Consider the following 13,205-nt stretch of genomic DNA (forward strand, 5'->3'; position numbering starts at 1 on the left):
TCCCCACCCCGAAGCAGCGCGCTCCGGCGAAGGAAGCGGATGCGGCGGCGGGAGGAGGAGGTGACGTCCCGGGGGTGATGCAGGTGCCAGCCCAGGGGAGCCCCAGCAGGGGACAATGTCTGGTCTTGGCACCCAGGGCCCGGGGGAAGAAGCAAGGAGAGATGGATGCCGGTGTTACTGCGGGAAGAGGGATGGATCCTGCTCCCTTGCTGCACGGGTGCCAGTGCGGGGTGCTGTGAGTGGAGCTCGTGCCTGGAGAGGTCTGTCTGGGGTGTTTTGGGCTGGCCTTGACACCCCCCCCCCCCCCATCCCTCCCACCCTTCCCTGCTTGGGGCATGGCCCCTCTCCGCGGCGTTGGGGTGGAAGGCGCAGGTTCCTTCGCTGCCCGCTCCAATGGCTGCGATCCTGCACCTCCTCCCTTCTTGGCTGTGAGTGAGAGCTGGGGGAAGCGCTTGGTCCCAAGGGTGAAAAATCTTCCCTGGGATGCACCAAGGGGCTGCAGCTGCACCCCTGCTCCTCGGGCGCCAGCCCTGGTCCTCCGGAGCGTGCGCTTTGCCACCGTGAGTTGCCATTTCACCTCCTTCCACCCGTATCTCTCCTGAGGAGGTGATAACGCCTGGTAGTTCACTGGGTGGCCCCTCTGGGTGTCCTCCCTGGGGTGCCCTGGCCACCCAGTGCGGGAGGGGTTAAGCGGGGAAGGCTTGCCATGGGTGTTGCTGGGAACAAGCAAGCGTGCACGCTGCCATCCGCGCATTGTTGCACATTGCGATTTGGTGAGTGTGCCGGGGAGGGGCCCTGATCCCCGGCCGCTGGGGTGCTGCAGCCCACTGCTTCATGGGGAGACAAGGGGGGGCTCCGCTTAGCGCAGGGTGGGAGGTGGAGGACTTGGTGGGGAGGGGGGCTCTGCTGCTCAAAATCCACCAAGCATCGGTGTTGCCGTGACCTGGGGACCGCTTCTTGCTCCACGTTGCCCTGGGCATGTCTCTTCGCCTCGGGTCGTGCCTCCGCTGTGGGAGATGGACCCGGCTCAGCGCCGGCAGGCACCGGGGCAGGGAGTCGTGCCCTCCCCGTGCCCCCCCCATGCCTGCCAAGAACAGTGTCTGCCCAAGGCTCTCGTCTCTGTCGAAACTGGGCAGGGTGTGTTGTGCAAAGGTCCTGGTACAGACACGCTGGTGCAGGGAGCCCCGCGCGCTCTCCAGCGTCTCCTTGCACGCTTGCTCCTTCCCCGCTCCGAGGGGCTACAACGGCTGCCCGGTGGGGTCCCTTCGCCTCCTGAAACACCCTCCACCGGTGGTAGCGCTTAACATGTCTCTCCTGGTGATTTTCTTGGCAGATGCAGCCGTTCAGCAGCTTTTTGGCTCCTTCTCCCATTAGAGCATCGCTCCCATGTGGGACCACAGCTCCCAGCAGCTGATGGCAAGTGCTGAGTGGTGGGGGGGGTCTGTGTAGTGGGAGGGAGAGCTGGGAGAGCTGCACGGTCTCTCCTGGGACCCTTCCCAGCGAGCAGGCAATGAAAGGTACTTCAAGCCCATTTTTCTGCTTTATTGGCTACTTTGGTTTTTGGAGCCCGTGTGTCTGTCTGGAGAGTTGGTCTGTTCATGAGGCTGTGCTCTGGGGCTCAGCACAGCCTCGCCATTGGGGATGGAGCTCAGCTCTTAATTTCCAAAGAGAAAAATCTTAAACTGAGGCCAGGAAGGGTAATTTTGGGATTTTGGTGGTTTGTTGTTTTTTTTTTTTTTTTTTCCTCCCCGCTTGGCAACATAAACAGCATCCCTGACAGCTTTACATTGAATTTGTCATGGCAACCTACAGCAGCCGAGTGTTTCCAATACCCCGTTCCCGAAGCAGGAGAGGAGACGAACCCCGGTGGGTGCTGCCCAAGGGGCAGGACAGCCCACGAGCGAGGGGCAGCGTGTGGGGCTGGGATGCGGGTGGCCTCTGTACCGATGCAGCTAGGTAGGTGCTTGCAGAAGGTGATCAACTTTGATCCAAATGGCCTGAGGTTTGCTCAGTGGGCCTGATCCTGCCTGGCTGAGCTGCTCTGCTGGCTCGGTGGGGTTTGTGGCTCTGGGAAGGGCAGGCGGATGACTGGTGTTGCTCTTCCTCGGTGCTTTCTGCCCTGGATGGTGGGAGATGTCCAGGCTGGAGCAAGATGCAGGGGTGAGCTGAGCTGGGGCACGGACTTCCCCCTCCTTCCTAGGTTAAAAAAACAAAACCTCCTGAGCTTGGTCAGGGCTTGCTCCATCTCTGGTCATCTGCTGGGGTAGTGCTCAAGTCTGTCTGCCAGGGTCTGGTCCGAGCGCGCTGAGCTGAGCAGGGAGGATTCATGCTCTTGCCCGGTGGTCCAGCAAGAGCTGCTCTGGCAGCAGCCGCAGGCTGGCGTGTGCCGGGCTGCCGGTGCCACGGGCTGTGCCGCCGGTGTCGCAGCGAGACCGCTCATGGCTTGGCTGAAGGTGTCACCTGTGACATGTCCGGCTGATTATTTTTTTTTCTTGTCCCTCTCTGAGCAGCCCACTTTCCCCCATGCTTCAAAGCCAGCGGGTCCCTTTCCTTGTGCCAGCAGCCACTCTGCTGCCCGGGGCGGGCACATGCAGAGGGCTGCGCTGGCCTGCAGCCGCTCTCCCCAACCAGGACGGAGGTGTAATGCAGCCGTTTATTATTCTGGGCAGGTTTGTCTGCAGCACCGCATCAGCTTTGCTGCTCCTCGCCAGCCGCTCCCTCCTTCCCGGAGCGTGCACGCTCCTTTCCCTGGCTCACACCCCGGCCCATGGGTCGAGGGGGTCCGTGTCCTTTGCTACCACCACCCCCAAACTCCTCCTTGTCTGCAGCTACCCTTGTCCTGCTTGGGGATGCTATTTGGGAGGTGATGCAGCACCACCAGCAGCTCAGGGGGTCCCACGCAGCTGGTCCCCACGCAGGGCAGGGCAGTTGGGCTCCTCCTTGGGCTCTCCCACAAGCTGGGCTGTGTTTTCTTGCCAAGGGGACCCTTGGGGAGCACTTCTTCCTCTCCAGTGCCTGGGGGCTCTGGAAATAAATTATTAGAGTTAGGGAGAGCCTGCTGAATGCTGCTGGAGTCATTAGGAGCTCATTAAAGCATTAGCTGTTAAAGGAAGCCTGAGCACAGGTCTTCCCTTGCCTGGGACGGATCCTTCCCAGCCTGGCCAAGGAGCGCGGGAGCCTGTCCTGCGCCGGCGGGATGGGGCAGAGATGGGCCAGGAATGGGTGTCTGACCTGGCTGATGCTCTGACCCCAGACTTGGGCTGGAGGAGGATGCTCAAAGCAGATGGTGGGAGCCTTCCCCCACCACGGTCCCTCCTTTCTTCTTGACCGGCAGAGCGAGTTCCCGGGGCTGGCACTGCTGGAGGGAAGGAGCCTCACAGCTGGGCACGGGCTGGTGGGGATCGGTGCTCCATGGGCTCCTTCAGGGGTAATTACAGACTAGGCTGTTACAGTATTAATTAACTGTCTCTTAATCTCTAAGCTCTCCTCAGAAAACATTAGTTGCTATGAAAGAGGAAAAAATTAGTGTGTTGAGGTGGGGGAAATTATCTTTTTTTTGGTGTGTATGTTGTTCAGGAGGAGTCTGCTTAATTGGACCTGCCATCTCCTACCTCCCGCTGCCGGCAGCTTTCATGCCTTTAAATGATAGATGAGCTCGGCTCTGCAAGGAGCCACGGGGTGACCGACCTGGGCATGGGCAAGGATGCTGATGCCCCAGCTGGTGCTGGTAGTCTCTGCTTTATGGGGCAGCAGTGGCCCGAGGGTGCAAGTTTGGGTGCCCTGGGAGCCGCAATGGGGGAGCATGTCCCTGTGCTCCCCATCCCTTTGCTGCCTGCAGCTGGTGGACAGGACCCTCCCGTGGTGGTGGTAGCATCGCTGATGTCCCTGAGGTTCAGTTGGTGCCTGTTGCCTCCTGATAATGCCGAGAACCGCCCTGCGTGTTGCTGGCAGGGATGGGAGCTGCTCGCAGGGGCCAGGTCCTGGGTTGGGTGTGCAGGGAGGGGTTTGCTTTTTCAGGGTCTTGCTGCCCCAGGGGTTGCAAAGCTGATATGACCGGCACTGGAATGGGAGTAATTTGCTGTGGGGTGGTGCTGGGATGGCCCCATGGTGGTCTGGTGCCTGTCTGTTGGGTTTGTGAGGGCAGGTGCATCCCGTGTGCTCCTGGGAAGCAGCGATGGGCATTTTCCCTCCTTCCTCCCGTTCTCATCTGGCTGCTTGGCTTCTCTGTCCGCTTGCTCTGCCACCTCCAGCCTTCTGTCTCAGTGCTGATGCTGCCTTAGTGGCCATTCCCCTTTTGTTATTCATTTATATTGCTCTAGGAAAAGCTTTATTTTCTCTCCATAAAGAGCCTCCCTTGCAGTCTTTTCGCGTCTGTAGTGCTGGAGAGGTGTCTGGGAGCATCGCTGCTGGCATCTGAGCTTGGGAGCAGAGCTGGAGGGCACCTTGGGTGAGAGAAAGCCCTTTCCTCCTCTGGCCCGTGCTGCCTTGCCTGCTCCCTCCGTGTCTCTAGCTGTCCCTAGTGCCCGTCCTCTCTGCCTGGGATGCCAGCGGGGCACCCCAGACCCCAAACCCCTGGGGAAGGGGGAAGCTGTGGGATGCTTGTGGTCCCTGCCTGGCCACAGCGCTTGGGTCATGCTGGTTGAAGCAGTTTTGAGGGTCACCTGCTCTTGGTGGCAGGGCTGGGGCGTAACCTGGCTGGCAGCGGTTTGGGGCTTTGAGAGCCGAGGCTGAGAGCCCGCTCGCTGCCTTCGAGGGGACAGCGTGAGAGCTTGCAAGCAGAATACAGAGGGCTTCCTGAGACATGGTCCGAGAGGGTCATTAATGCAAAAGCCTCTTTATTTTAGAGAAACATGCAGGTTTTAGTAGCTTTTCTGGTTCCTGCCGAGTCTCTCTGCTGATTAAAAGCCCTCTGGGTGCTGCAAGTCCCTTTCTGTCAGTGCCGGCTAGCTCGGTGTGATGCTTCTGCTTACCTGTTGGCAGTGCGGTAAGCCGGCGCTCCCGCCCCGGGATGGCAGCCTGAGGAGGAAGCAGCTGTTTTCCACTGCCGAGATGTATTTTTAAACCAAACTGAATGGGAGAGTTTTTCTGGGCCGGGCAGCTGGGGGTTGAGTGAAGAACCACCTGGGCGCCCTTCCTGCCCGGCCCCGCGCGCTGCCGGAGCCGCTGCCGCCGGTTTTCCCTGCGGCGTGGCCGAATGTCCGTGAAACGCCCTGGTTCATGCCGAGCCTGTCTGAGCTCCCTCCGAGGTCAACTTCTGCTGATCTAGATTTTGTTTTGGTCAAATCGCGCTGACCCCAAGGGCAGGGTGAGCAAGCCGGTGCCTCCAAACCACATTATTTCTGGCAGGTTCCTACCCTCGGTACCATTGCTCCCGCTTGCCTGTCCCGTGGGGCGTGTGCATTTATTAGTAGGCCTCCTAATGCTGATATTTTTGTTTCCCATCCTTGTTTTTGCAGCTCCAGTTGCTGTGGTATCCAGGGAGCCCTCCTCCTTCTGCGGGAGATGCACGCTGGTCGTTGCTAAGGTCGCCTCCGCGGTAACATGCACATCCTGTTTACACCTTTATCCGGAGAAGTTGGGCTCGGTTAGAGGCACCCGCTTCACCCGGGCAGCCCCCAGGGAAGGGGTCACACCAAGCATCCCCCCGCCGGACCCTCGAGGGAGGGTGCTGCAGGAGCCGCGAGCCGGCGTTGCCACCGCTGCGCCGGCAAGATGACGAACAACGTGGCCGACCACCACCCTGGGAACTCGGTTGCTGAAGGCAACCATGAGGGGGACTTTGGTTGCTCCATGGTGGAGCTCAGGAACCTCATGGAGCTGAGGAGTGCCGAGGCGGTCGCCCGGCTCAATGACTCCTACGGCGGCGTGCAGAATGTCTGCAAGAGGTTGAAGACGTCGCCAGTTGAAGGTAAGCGGTCATCCTGTGGTCTGCAAGGTGGAACTGCCTGCTCGGGTCCGGCCGGTGCCTCTGGGCTGGAGCCATGCAAGGTTCAAGCTGGTGGCTGGAGGGTGGTGGCTCAAATAACTGTCTCGTGGCTGAGCTCGAAGCGTGGTCCTGTTGCACCGGGCATCCATTGCGAGCCTCGTGGGATATAGCTCCCGGCATCTTAATAAAATGATCATTTAGGGTAGAGAAGGAGGAAAAAGAAAAAAAGAAGCATCTTCCCTGGGGGTTCCCCTGAGGTGTAGCCCAGAGCCCCGCATCCCGTGGGAGGATGGAGTGAGGCGGGATGCGGGCAGGGGTGAGGAGCTGACAGGGCATAAGAGGGGTGCGGGGGGGCTCTTCTCCGCAGCCCCAGCTGCTGCCCCGCAGGTCGGTGCCAGCCTTCTTCCTCTTGTTTAATAATTTACAGTACTAACGGCAGGGCTGCGTGGGGTATGGGTGAAGGAGAGTGTAAAGGTTGGAAAGCGCTGGGGAACATGCCTGGGGATGTGGCCAGGCTGTGTGGAGCTCGTTTGCCGGGTGTTAGTGTTTCGGCCGAGGGACAGGCAGCACATCCCCAAAGGGGATCGCTGCTGGGGATGCAGATATGCACACAGGTCTCCCCCTAATCTGTAGGGCTTCTCGAGCGGCTGTGGGAGCTTAAAACCTGGTTGGGTGCTTCTCAGCATCACAGGTTTGAGCGGTGACAGTGACGCTTGCCTGTGGGTGCCAGGTCACTTCTGGGAGGCTTTGGTGGAAGGATGTCACCTCTCCTCCCCATGGTCTGGGCTGGTCTTTTGGGGCCCCCCTTATCAGTGAGAAGGGACAAGTGCTGGGGCTGATAGCATGGGGTTGCTGCGGGTGCCTTTGCATGGCAATGCACCCCTTCCTTGGCATTAAAAGGGGGATACAAGGGGGAGAGACCCCCTGCTTACAGGACCAAGGGTTTACCTGGGGCTGGGAATAGCACTGGTAGGATGCGGCCCCACGGTGGCTGTGTGGGATGGGGGATGTAGCTGTGCCTCGGCTCTGAAAACTTGTGGGTTATTATTAGTGCCGTAAACTGGGGATTAGCGTGTTTCCCAGCTGTGAGTGGGACCGGGAAGGGGAGACAATATCGGGATGTCATTAGAGAAGGGGGGGGGTCCCGGTGGAAATACCAGGTCGCAAAACAATGTGTTTGGCCCTGCCAAAGTGGGAGCGCGCTCCTTTGGGGGTGGGAGGAGAGGGGAGGGGGGGAAGCGAACCTGAAAGGCTCTGCCTTGGCCTGATGGCTCTTGCTGAGGGTGAGACAAAGGGCTGCCCTTTGATCCTGAATGCTGCTTCCAGGCACTGGTTGGCATTGCTGTATCTCCTGCCCACAGCATATCCCTGCCTCACCCTCTCACTCTGGAGGTGAGCTGCTTTGGCTGTCCCAAACCCTGTCCTGTTGAGCCCAGAGAGTAAAGAAAGGTTATTTCGTAAAAGTTGAGATTTTTAGGAAGAGCGAAAGCCCAAGGCAGCCTGCAGCACCTCTGTCCGATCCTATCAGAGCAGGGCATTTGGCTCCTGCTGTACCAGGGCCGCATCTCTGCAGGCGCCTACCCGAGAGCCTGACGCACGGTGTGACGCCGCTGCGACGAGGGAAACCCCGGCAGGCTGGGGAAGCTGCAAGTTGGGAGCATGTCCTCTGCCTCAATGCATCTGCAGGTGAAGCTTGGGAAATGGGGAGTGGGGTGCCCAGGTGGCTGCTCACTCCAGAGAGCGCAGGGCAATGCAGGTGAGCTCAGGTTGTGTTTGCAGGTGGGATGTCCCAGCCAGGGTTTAGTGAAAGATGTGCAATCTGGGGAATGCCAGCTGCATCTTAGCACGTGTAACGTGGGGTCTCTTTCCTTCTCTGCTTTCCCCAGCAGAGAGCTGGGGCTGACTCAGACTTGACCGCAAGCCCCTCTCTGCCTGCAAACCCCTCTCAAGCCAGCAGTGCCCAGCCAAAGCCTGGGAGCTTTGCTGGACCCATGGGCGCAAGACAGCGCACCGTTGCATGTGTGGGTGCTGGGTGCGTGTCCCAGCTCCGAGTTGCAATAGGCAGCCCTGTGCAGATATTTGTACCCAGCCCCACGCTCGTTATCCCTCTGCTCATTATCCTGCTGGGATGCTGTGCAGCTCCTGCCCCATGTGGGCAGGGAGCACGTGGCTGTGTACTCTTCCTGGGTGTCACCAGGGGAGGCTGCTGGCACAGCGGAGCCTGCCCCGGGGAGTCCTCCCAGACCTCCTGCCGCACTGTAAAATATGGCAGCCAGTTGTGGGCAGTGGCTGGAGCAGTTTGCTCCCATCCAGGTCTGTGTGGCTCCTGCCCCTCGGTGCTGCTGCCTCTCTCCGTGCTGCAGCGTTGGTTGTCCTCGGTCGAGCCTGGCACTGTCCTCACAGGGCAGATGATGGCCATGGTCCCCCCACAAGGTGCTTGGGTGGTTTGTCCTCGTAGGGTGGGATCTCTGCTCACGAGTGTTTGTGCAGCGAGGGTCTCTCCAGCATTGGGGTGGGGGTCTGCTGGGACCTGCTGCTCTGGGTTTTACCCTAAAAGGTGTCAGTGGACCCCAGCCCCTTAGGACTTCTCCGAAAGGCACTTGGTGATGGGGTGGCTTGCTGCCGGGCACTGGCTTTCCACCTACTCCATCAGCCCTGTCCCCGAACTGGGTCGGGTCGGGTGGGAAGGGGAGTGGGGTGGTGGCGGCGGTGAAGTACAGGCGGCTTCGGTGAGTCACCAGATTAGAGCGTCTCCCTTCCCGGTCTCCCCTGGGTGACGAGTGTCAGCAAACACCACCCTGACTCACCTGCTGGCGGTAGCGGCTCCCGGGGCTGCCGCCTCCTTTCTGAGCCGGGGTGAGAAGCCTGCTCTGGGGGTTCCTTGCCTGAAGGCTTTGCCAACTGAAAGCAGCTTTCCCGGGCTGCAGTTCCTCCCCTCTAATCAGGGACCAGTGACTGCACAGGGTTTTATTCTCCTGCTGTCACTTGTGGCCTCCATCCAAAATTTCTAATCCACTCCCCCACTAATTGATCCCCCCCCAGGCCCTGCAGTGGCCCCAGCCAGAAGGAATTTGCTGGCAGCCCAGAGCCATGGTGCGTGCCTGGGGTACGTGCCCACAGCTTCTGCTCTTTGCAACCCTCCCCGTGTCAGCCCAGATAAACTGAAAGCCCCCCCCCCGCTTCCTCAATTACCCCAGGAAGGTGGGGGGCAGCTCTGGCGTCATGCCCGTAGGTGGGACATGGGCTTTCGAGGAGCCACGTGTGCAACCTCCCGTGCCCCGTGGCAGCATCCCGAGTCCTCATGTGGGAGCACGTGTGTGCCCGGCACGCCTGCCTGCGGCACACGCCGTGCCTTCCCGGCCCTGGCGCCGGCATGAGTCAAGCAGCAGGGGTTAGCCAGATTTTCCATCCGTCCCGCCGGAGATGTTGGGCGGGAATCGGGGCTGGGAGATCCCAGGATCCTGCTGCTTCGTCAGGGCTGGGTGGGGATGCCTGGGCGTCTCTGCCAATGCATCCCCTCCCTGCAGCCGTGGGGTGTAGTCGCAGCAGAAAGGGGGGTGCATGGGCGTGGGAATGGGATTCATCCTGCTGCTTCCTCCTGGCTGGAATGACACGGAGCTGGTGGCGAGGTGTCCCCTGAATGGGAGGGCTCGGTCCCTCCAGGAGGGCATCGCTGCCAGGCTGCTCCAGGCACCAGGATGTGACCAGGGCTGGGTGTTACAGCCGCCTGCCCGGTGCATCTCGGGAGCTGGCAGCAGCCCCACAGGCCATCTTAAGGTGGAGAGCAGGGGGGCTCGGTGCGGGGCTCCATTAAGGTGGTGCTGGGCAGGGGAAGCTGCTCTCACCTTGGACCCCATCAGCTTTTTAATAGCTTTAATGCAGGGGGTGGCCGGGGAGGCAGTGGGGTGAATTGCTATCTCCCATTGCTGGCTCATGCCCTGTGATGGGAGAGCTGTGAAGGCTGCTGTGCTCACAGTCCCCCCCTGCCCTAGGGCAGGGACTCGGGCTCCCCTTTTGCTCCCCTTTTGCTCCCCTCTCTCCAGGGTTGCTGCATGCAGCTAGGGGGGAGCAGCAGCCCAGCTCAGGGCTGCCCTGCTCCTTTTCTCGTTCCCACCACCCCTTTTTGGCAGGTCCAGCCCTGTGTCTCCTCCACCAGCTCCCCGCAGGAGCTGGCTTGGCCGTGCTGCCCCAGCCTCTGCGGCCGTGGCATGTCTGTGGGGCTCGGCCGAGCTCAGAGACGCTCCTGCTGCGCCGAATCACTTTCTGCGGTGGCTGCTCCTCCGAGCTGGCAGGAGAAGAGGGATCAGGTGGCTCCGACAGCTCCGAGCGCCGCTCGCGGTGCCAGATTTATAGCTAATTTGATGCAGCATGTAAACAAGCCGGCCAGTGCCAACTGGCATTAACTGGCACTCGGGCGCTTCGTGAGGCTGCAGCACCGGGGAGAGGCAGCTCGGTGTGCTCGCCCTGGCCCCCATGCGCTCTCCTGTCCGTGGCTCTGGCAGCGTCCTGCCACGCTGGTTGCACGTCCCCTGCTCTGTGGGTGACAGAAGCAAAGCTCTGCCTTGGATCCCCCCTGCCTGCACCTCGTGCCCCCCATGCAGGCAGGGAGCTGCTCCTTGCGGGGTTCCCACTGGTGCTGGTGGGGAGCTGCGGGGCAGCAGTGGGGTTTGCCCTCATCTCCGTCTCTCCCCTCTCCAGGCCTGTCCGGGAACCCGACCGACCTGGAGAAGAGGCGGCAGGTCTTCGGCCAGAACTTCATTCCTCCCAAAAAGGCCAAGACGTTCCTGCAGTTAGTGTGGGAGGCACTCCAGGACGTCACGCTCATCATCTTGGAAATCGCAGCCATAATCTCCTTGGGCCTGTCCTTCTACCACCCTCCGGGTGGTGACAATGAATGTGAGTCCCTGGGGTCCCTGTGGTGGGTTGGGGTACCCGATGGGGGACCCATGTGAGCTGCCATGCCCAGCCATGTGGGAGCAGGGCTTTGGGACAGGTGCTGTCTCTGGAAGGTCACCCCATGGGTTCCTCCACCCTGGTGCAGATGGAGCTGGGAGCTACTTCTGCTCACCCTTTAGGCAGTGGCTTCTCCCCGTCCGTGGGGTCCTTGCCATGGTCCCATCAAGGGACCTGCCCTGATGGATGTGTCCGGGCGCAGCTGGCACCATGGCATGGCTCAGAGCTGCTCCTTGCTAATCCCCCAAAAGATGCTCAAAGGTCAAGGGCTCTGTCTGGTCTGGTGGCTTCCCAAGTCCCGTGGGGCTTCTCTTTTGGTTTGGGCATGGAGGGACAAGACTGTCTGTCCCTTGGTACCTCCCCCTGATCAGGGAGTGCTCCTCACAGCCGTGACATCCCACATGTGGCTGAGCAACAGTGTTGGGTGAGTTTCTCCTCCCCAGTCCTGGATCTCTGTATCGTTGGAGGAGTCGAGCAGGGGCAGGGATCCGGAGATGCAGGGAGATGGTGACTCACTTGAGGGTCATGCAGCAAAGGGAGGGCTGGGTGCTGCAACTGGAAATAGAAGCCAGTTGTCCCGGCTTTCTCAGCCCAACCTCTGCCAAAAATGAAAAGTGAAAAAGAGGGGGGAAAAAAGAAACCCAAATGCCTCCAGGGATGTAAAAAACCTCTCCTGAGAGCAGGGGAAGCCCTTGGACCAGCTCAAGGAGGAGGAGGGAGGACTAACTGTCTTCCAGGCTCTGCTCTGTGCTGTTACTTGGAGGAAAGCGGGTGTCTCATTGTGCAAACGAGTTTTCTCCTCCAACTGCAGTGTGCGGCCAGTCGACGGGCGGCGTGGAGGACGAGGGCGAGTCGCAGGCCGGCTGGATCGAGGGGGCGGCTATATTGTTTTCAGTGATCATTGTGGTGCTGGTGACAGCTTTCAATGACTGGAGCAAGGAAAAGCAATTCCGGGGCCTCCAGAGCCGCATTGAGCAGGAGCAGAAGTTCACGGTCATCCGCAAGGGGCAGGTGATTCAGATCCCGGTGGCTGAGATCGTGGTGGGAGACATCGCGCAGATCAAGTATGGTGAGTGGGGGTGGTGGTGGCTGGGCTCTGTCCCTCCAACTCGGAAGCGTGACGGTTCCTCCTCCCTGCTTTGCCAGCCGTTTTTCCTTGGAAGGCAAAAGGGGAAGCATTAGCTCCTCCTGTTACTCTGTTTTGCAGCGTGCCATGGCCGGGAGCGATGGGAGATGCTCCTGTGCAGGTGATGGAGCTCCACTCACCTTGCCACTTGCCAGCCTGGACCTGGGCTGGCAGAGCTAAGCCAGGCTCTGCACACAACTTTGGGTTGCTTTAGCAACCTGCTGGTCTCAAAAATGATTCATTTTCACAACCATGTCCTTGTTGGTGAACATTTCTTTAGCAAGGAGATGTAGCCTATGGGCTAAACTAGGTCCTGCTCCTTGTTTACCAGGGGATATGCTCATCCCGTGCAACTCCCATCAGGAAGGAGATTGGTCCAACATGGTGTTCATTTTCACGTAGGGCTTTTACCTTCCTTGGCAGGTGGATGGTGGGATTGTGTGACAATTTGGATGTATCAGGAGGCTTTGGGAAGGATGTGGTGTTGATTCAGTAGAACCAGATGGGGGAAGCACTGTCTGATTGAGCAAAAGTCCTCACAGCGAATGCTTTCACACATCAGTGAAGATTTTGGAGCTATTGGATATCATCTTATAACACCCATCTGTTGCTTCTCCTCTCCCTAGATTTGGTTTGAGACTGAGTTTTGAGTCCTTCTGCTGACACACGAAGCCTCTTCCTGGGATGGGGCAGGCAGGGGTGAGCTGCGGCTGCCGGGCTGGGGCTGACCCCCACACTTTGCTCCCCTCCTAGGTGATCTCTTGCCTGCAGATGGGATCCTGATCCAGGGCAATGACCTGAAGATAGACGAGAGCTCACTGACCGGGGAGTCAGACCAAGTCAAGAAATCACTGGATAAAGACCCCATGCTGCTGTCAGGTGAGGATCCCGGGTGGCTCTCGTGTGGTGGGTGCAGGGCTGGGATGGGTTCATGCTGTGATGGAGAGATGGTTGCTCCTGAGTCCCATGTCCCGGTGTTGGGGAGGAGATGAGAACTGTGTGCCAGTGTCCTGTCTCACCATGGCCTTCCTGCTGTGCCAGGTACCCATGTGATGGAGGGCTCCGGCAGGATGGTGGTGACTGCTGTGGGTATCAACTCCCAGACGGGAATCATCTTCACTCTCTTGGGTGCGGGAGAAGGAGATGAGGAAAAGAAGGTGAAGAAAGGTAAGGAGATCCACTGAACCTGCTTTTTTCCTC

The 13,205-nt window shown here is 59.7% G+C and overlaps 1 protein-coding gene across 2 annotated transcripts in view; it reads left to right on the top strand.

Annotated features, from left to right (window-relative positions):
- Window positions 1-4,002: 4,002 nt before the first annotated feature.
- Window positions 4,003-13,205, top strand: part of ATP2B4 (ATPase, Ca++ transporting, plasma membrane 4) — a 28,628-nt gene continuing 19,425 nt past the window's right edge. For both annotated transcript variants that reach the window (XM_010584735.1, XM_010584734.1), the window contains exons 1-6: window positions 4,003-4,447; window positions 5,457-5,908; window positions 10,625-10,822; window positions 11,691-11,948; window positions 12,759-12,884; window positions 13,047-13,172. In XM_010584735.1, the coding sequence (XP_010583037.1) occupies window positions 5,713-5,908; window positions 10,625-10,822; window positions 11,691-11,948; window positions 12,759-12,884; window positions 13,047-13,172 (904 nt within the window). In that variant the 5' untranslated portion in view covers window positions 4,003-4,447; window positions 5,457-5,712. The remainder of the gene's footprint in view (window positions 4,448-5,456; window positions 5,909-10,624; window positions 10,823-11,690; window positions 11,949-12,758; window positions 12,885-13,046; window positions 13,173-13,205) is intronic.

Source organism: Haliaeetus leucocephalus, unplaced genomic scaffold (assembly GCF_000737465.1).
Source record: "Haliaeetus leucocephalus isolate CR32 unplaced genomic scaffold, Haliaeetus_leucocephalus-4.0 Scaffold1000, whole genome shotgun sequence".
Lineage (NCBI taxonomy): Eukaryota > Metazoa > Chordata > Aves > Accipitriformes > Accipitridae > Haliaeetus > Haliaeetus leucocephalus.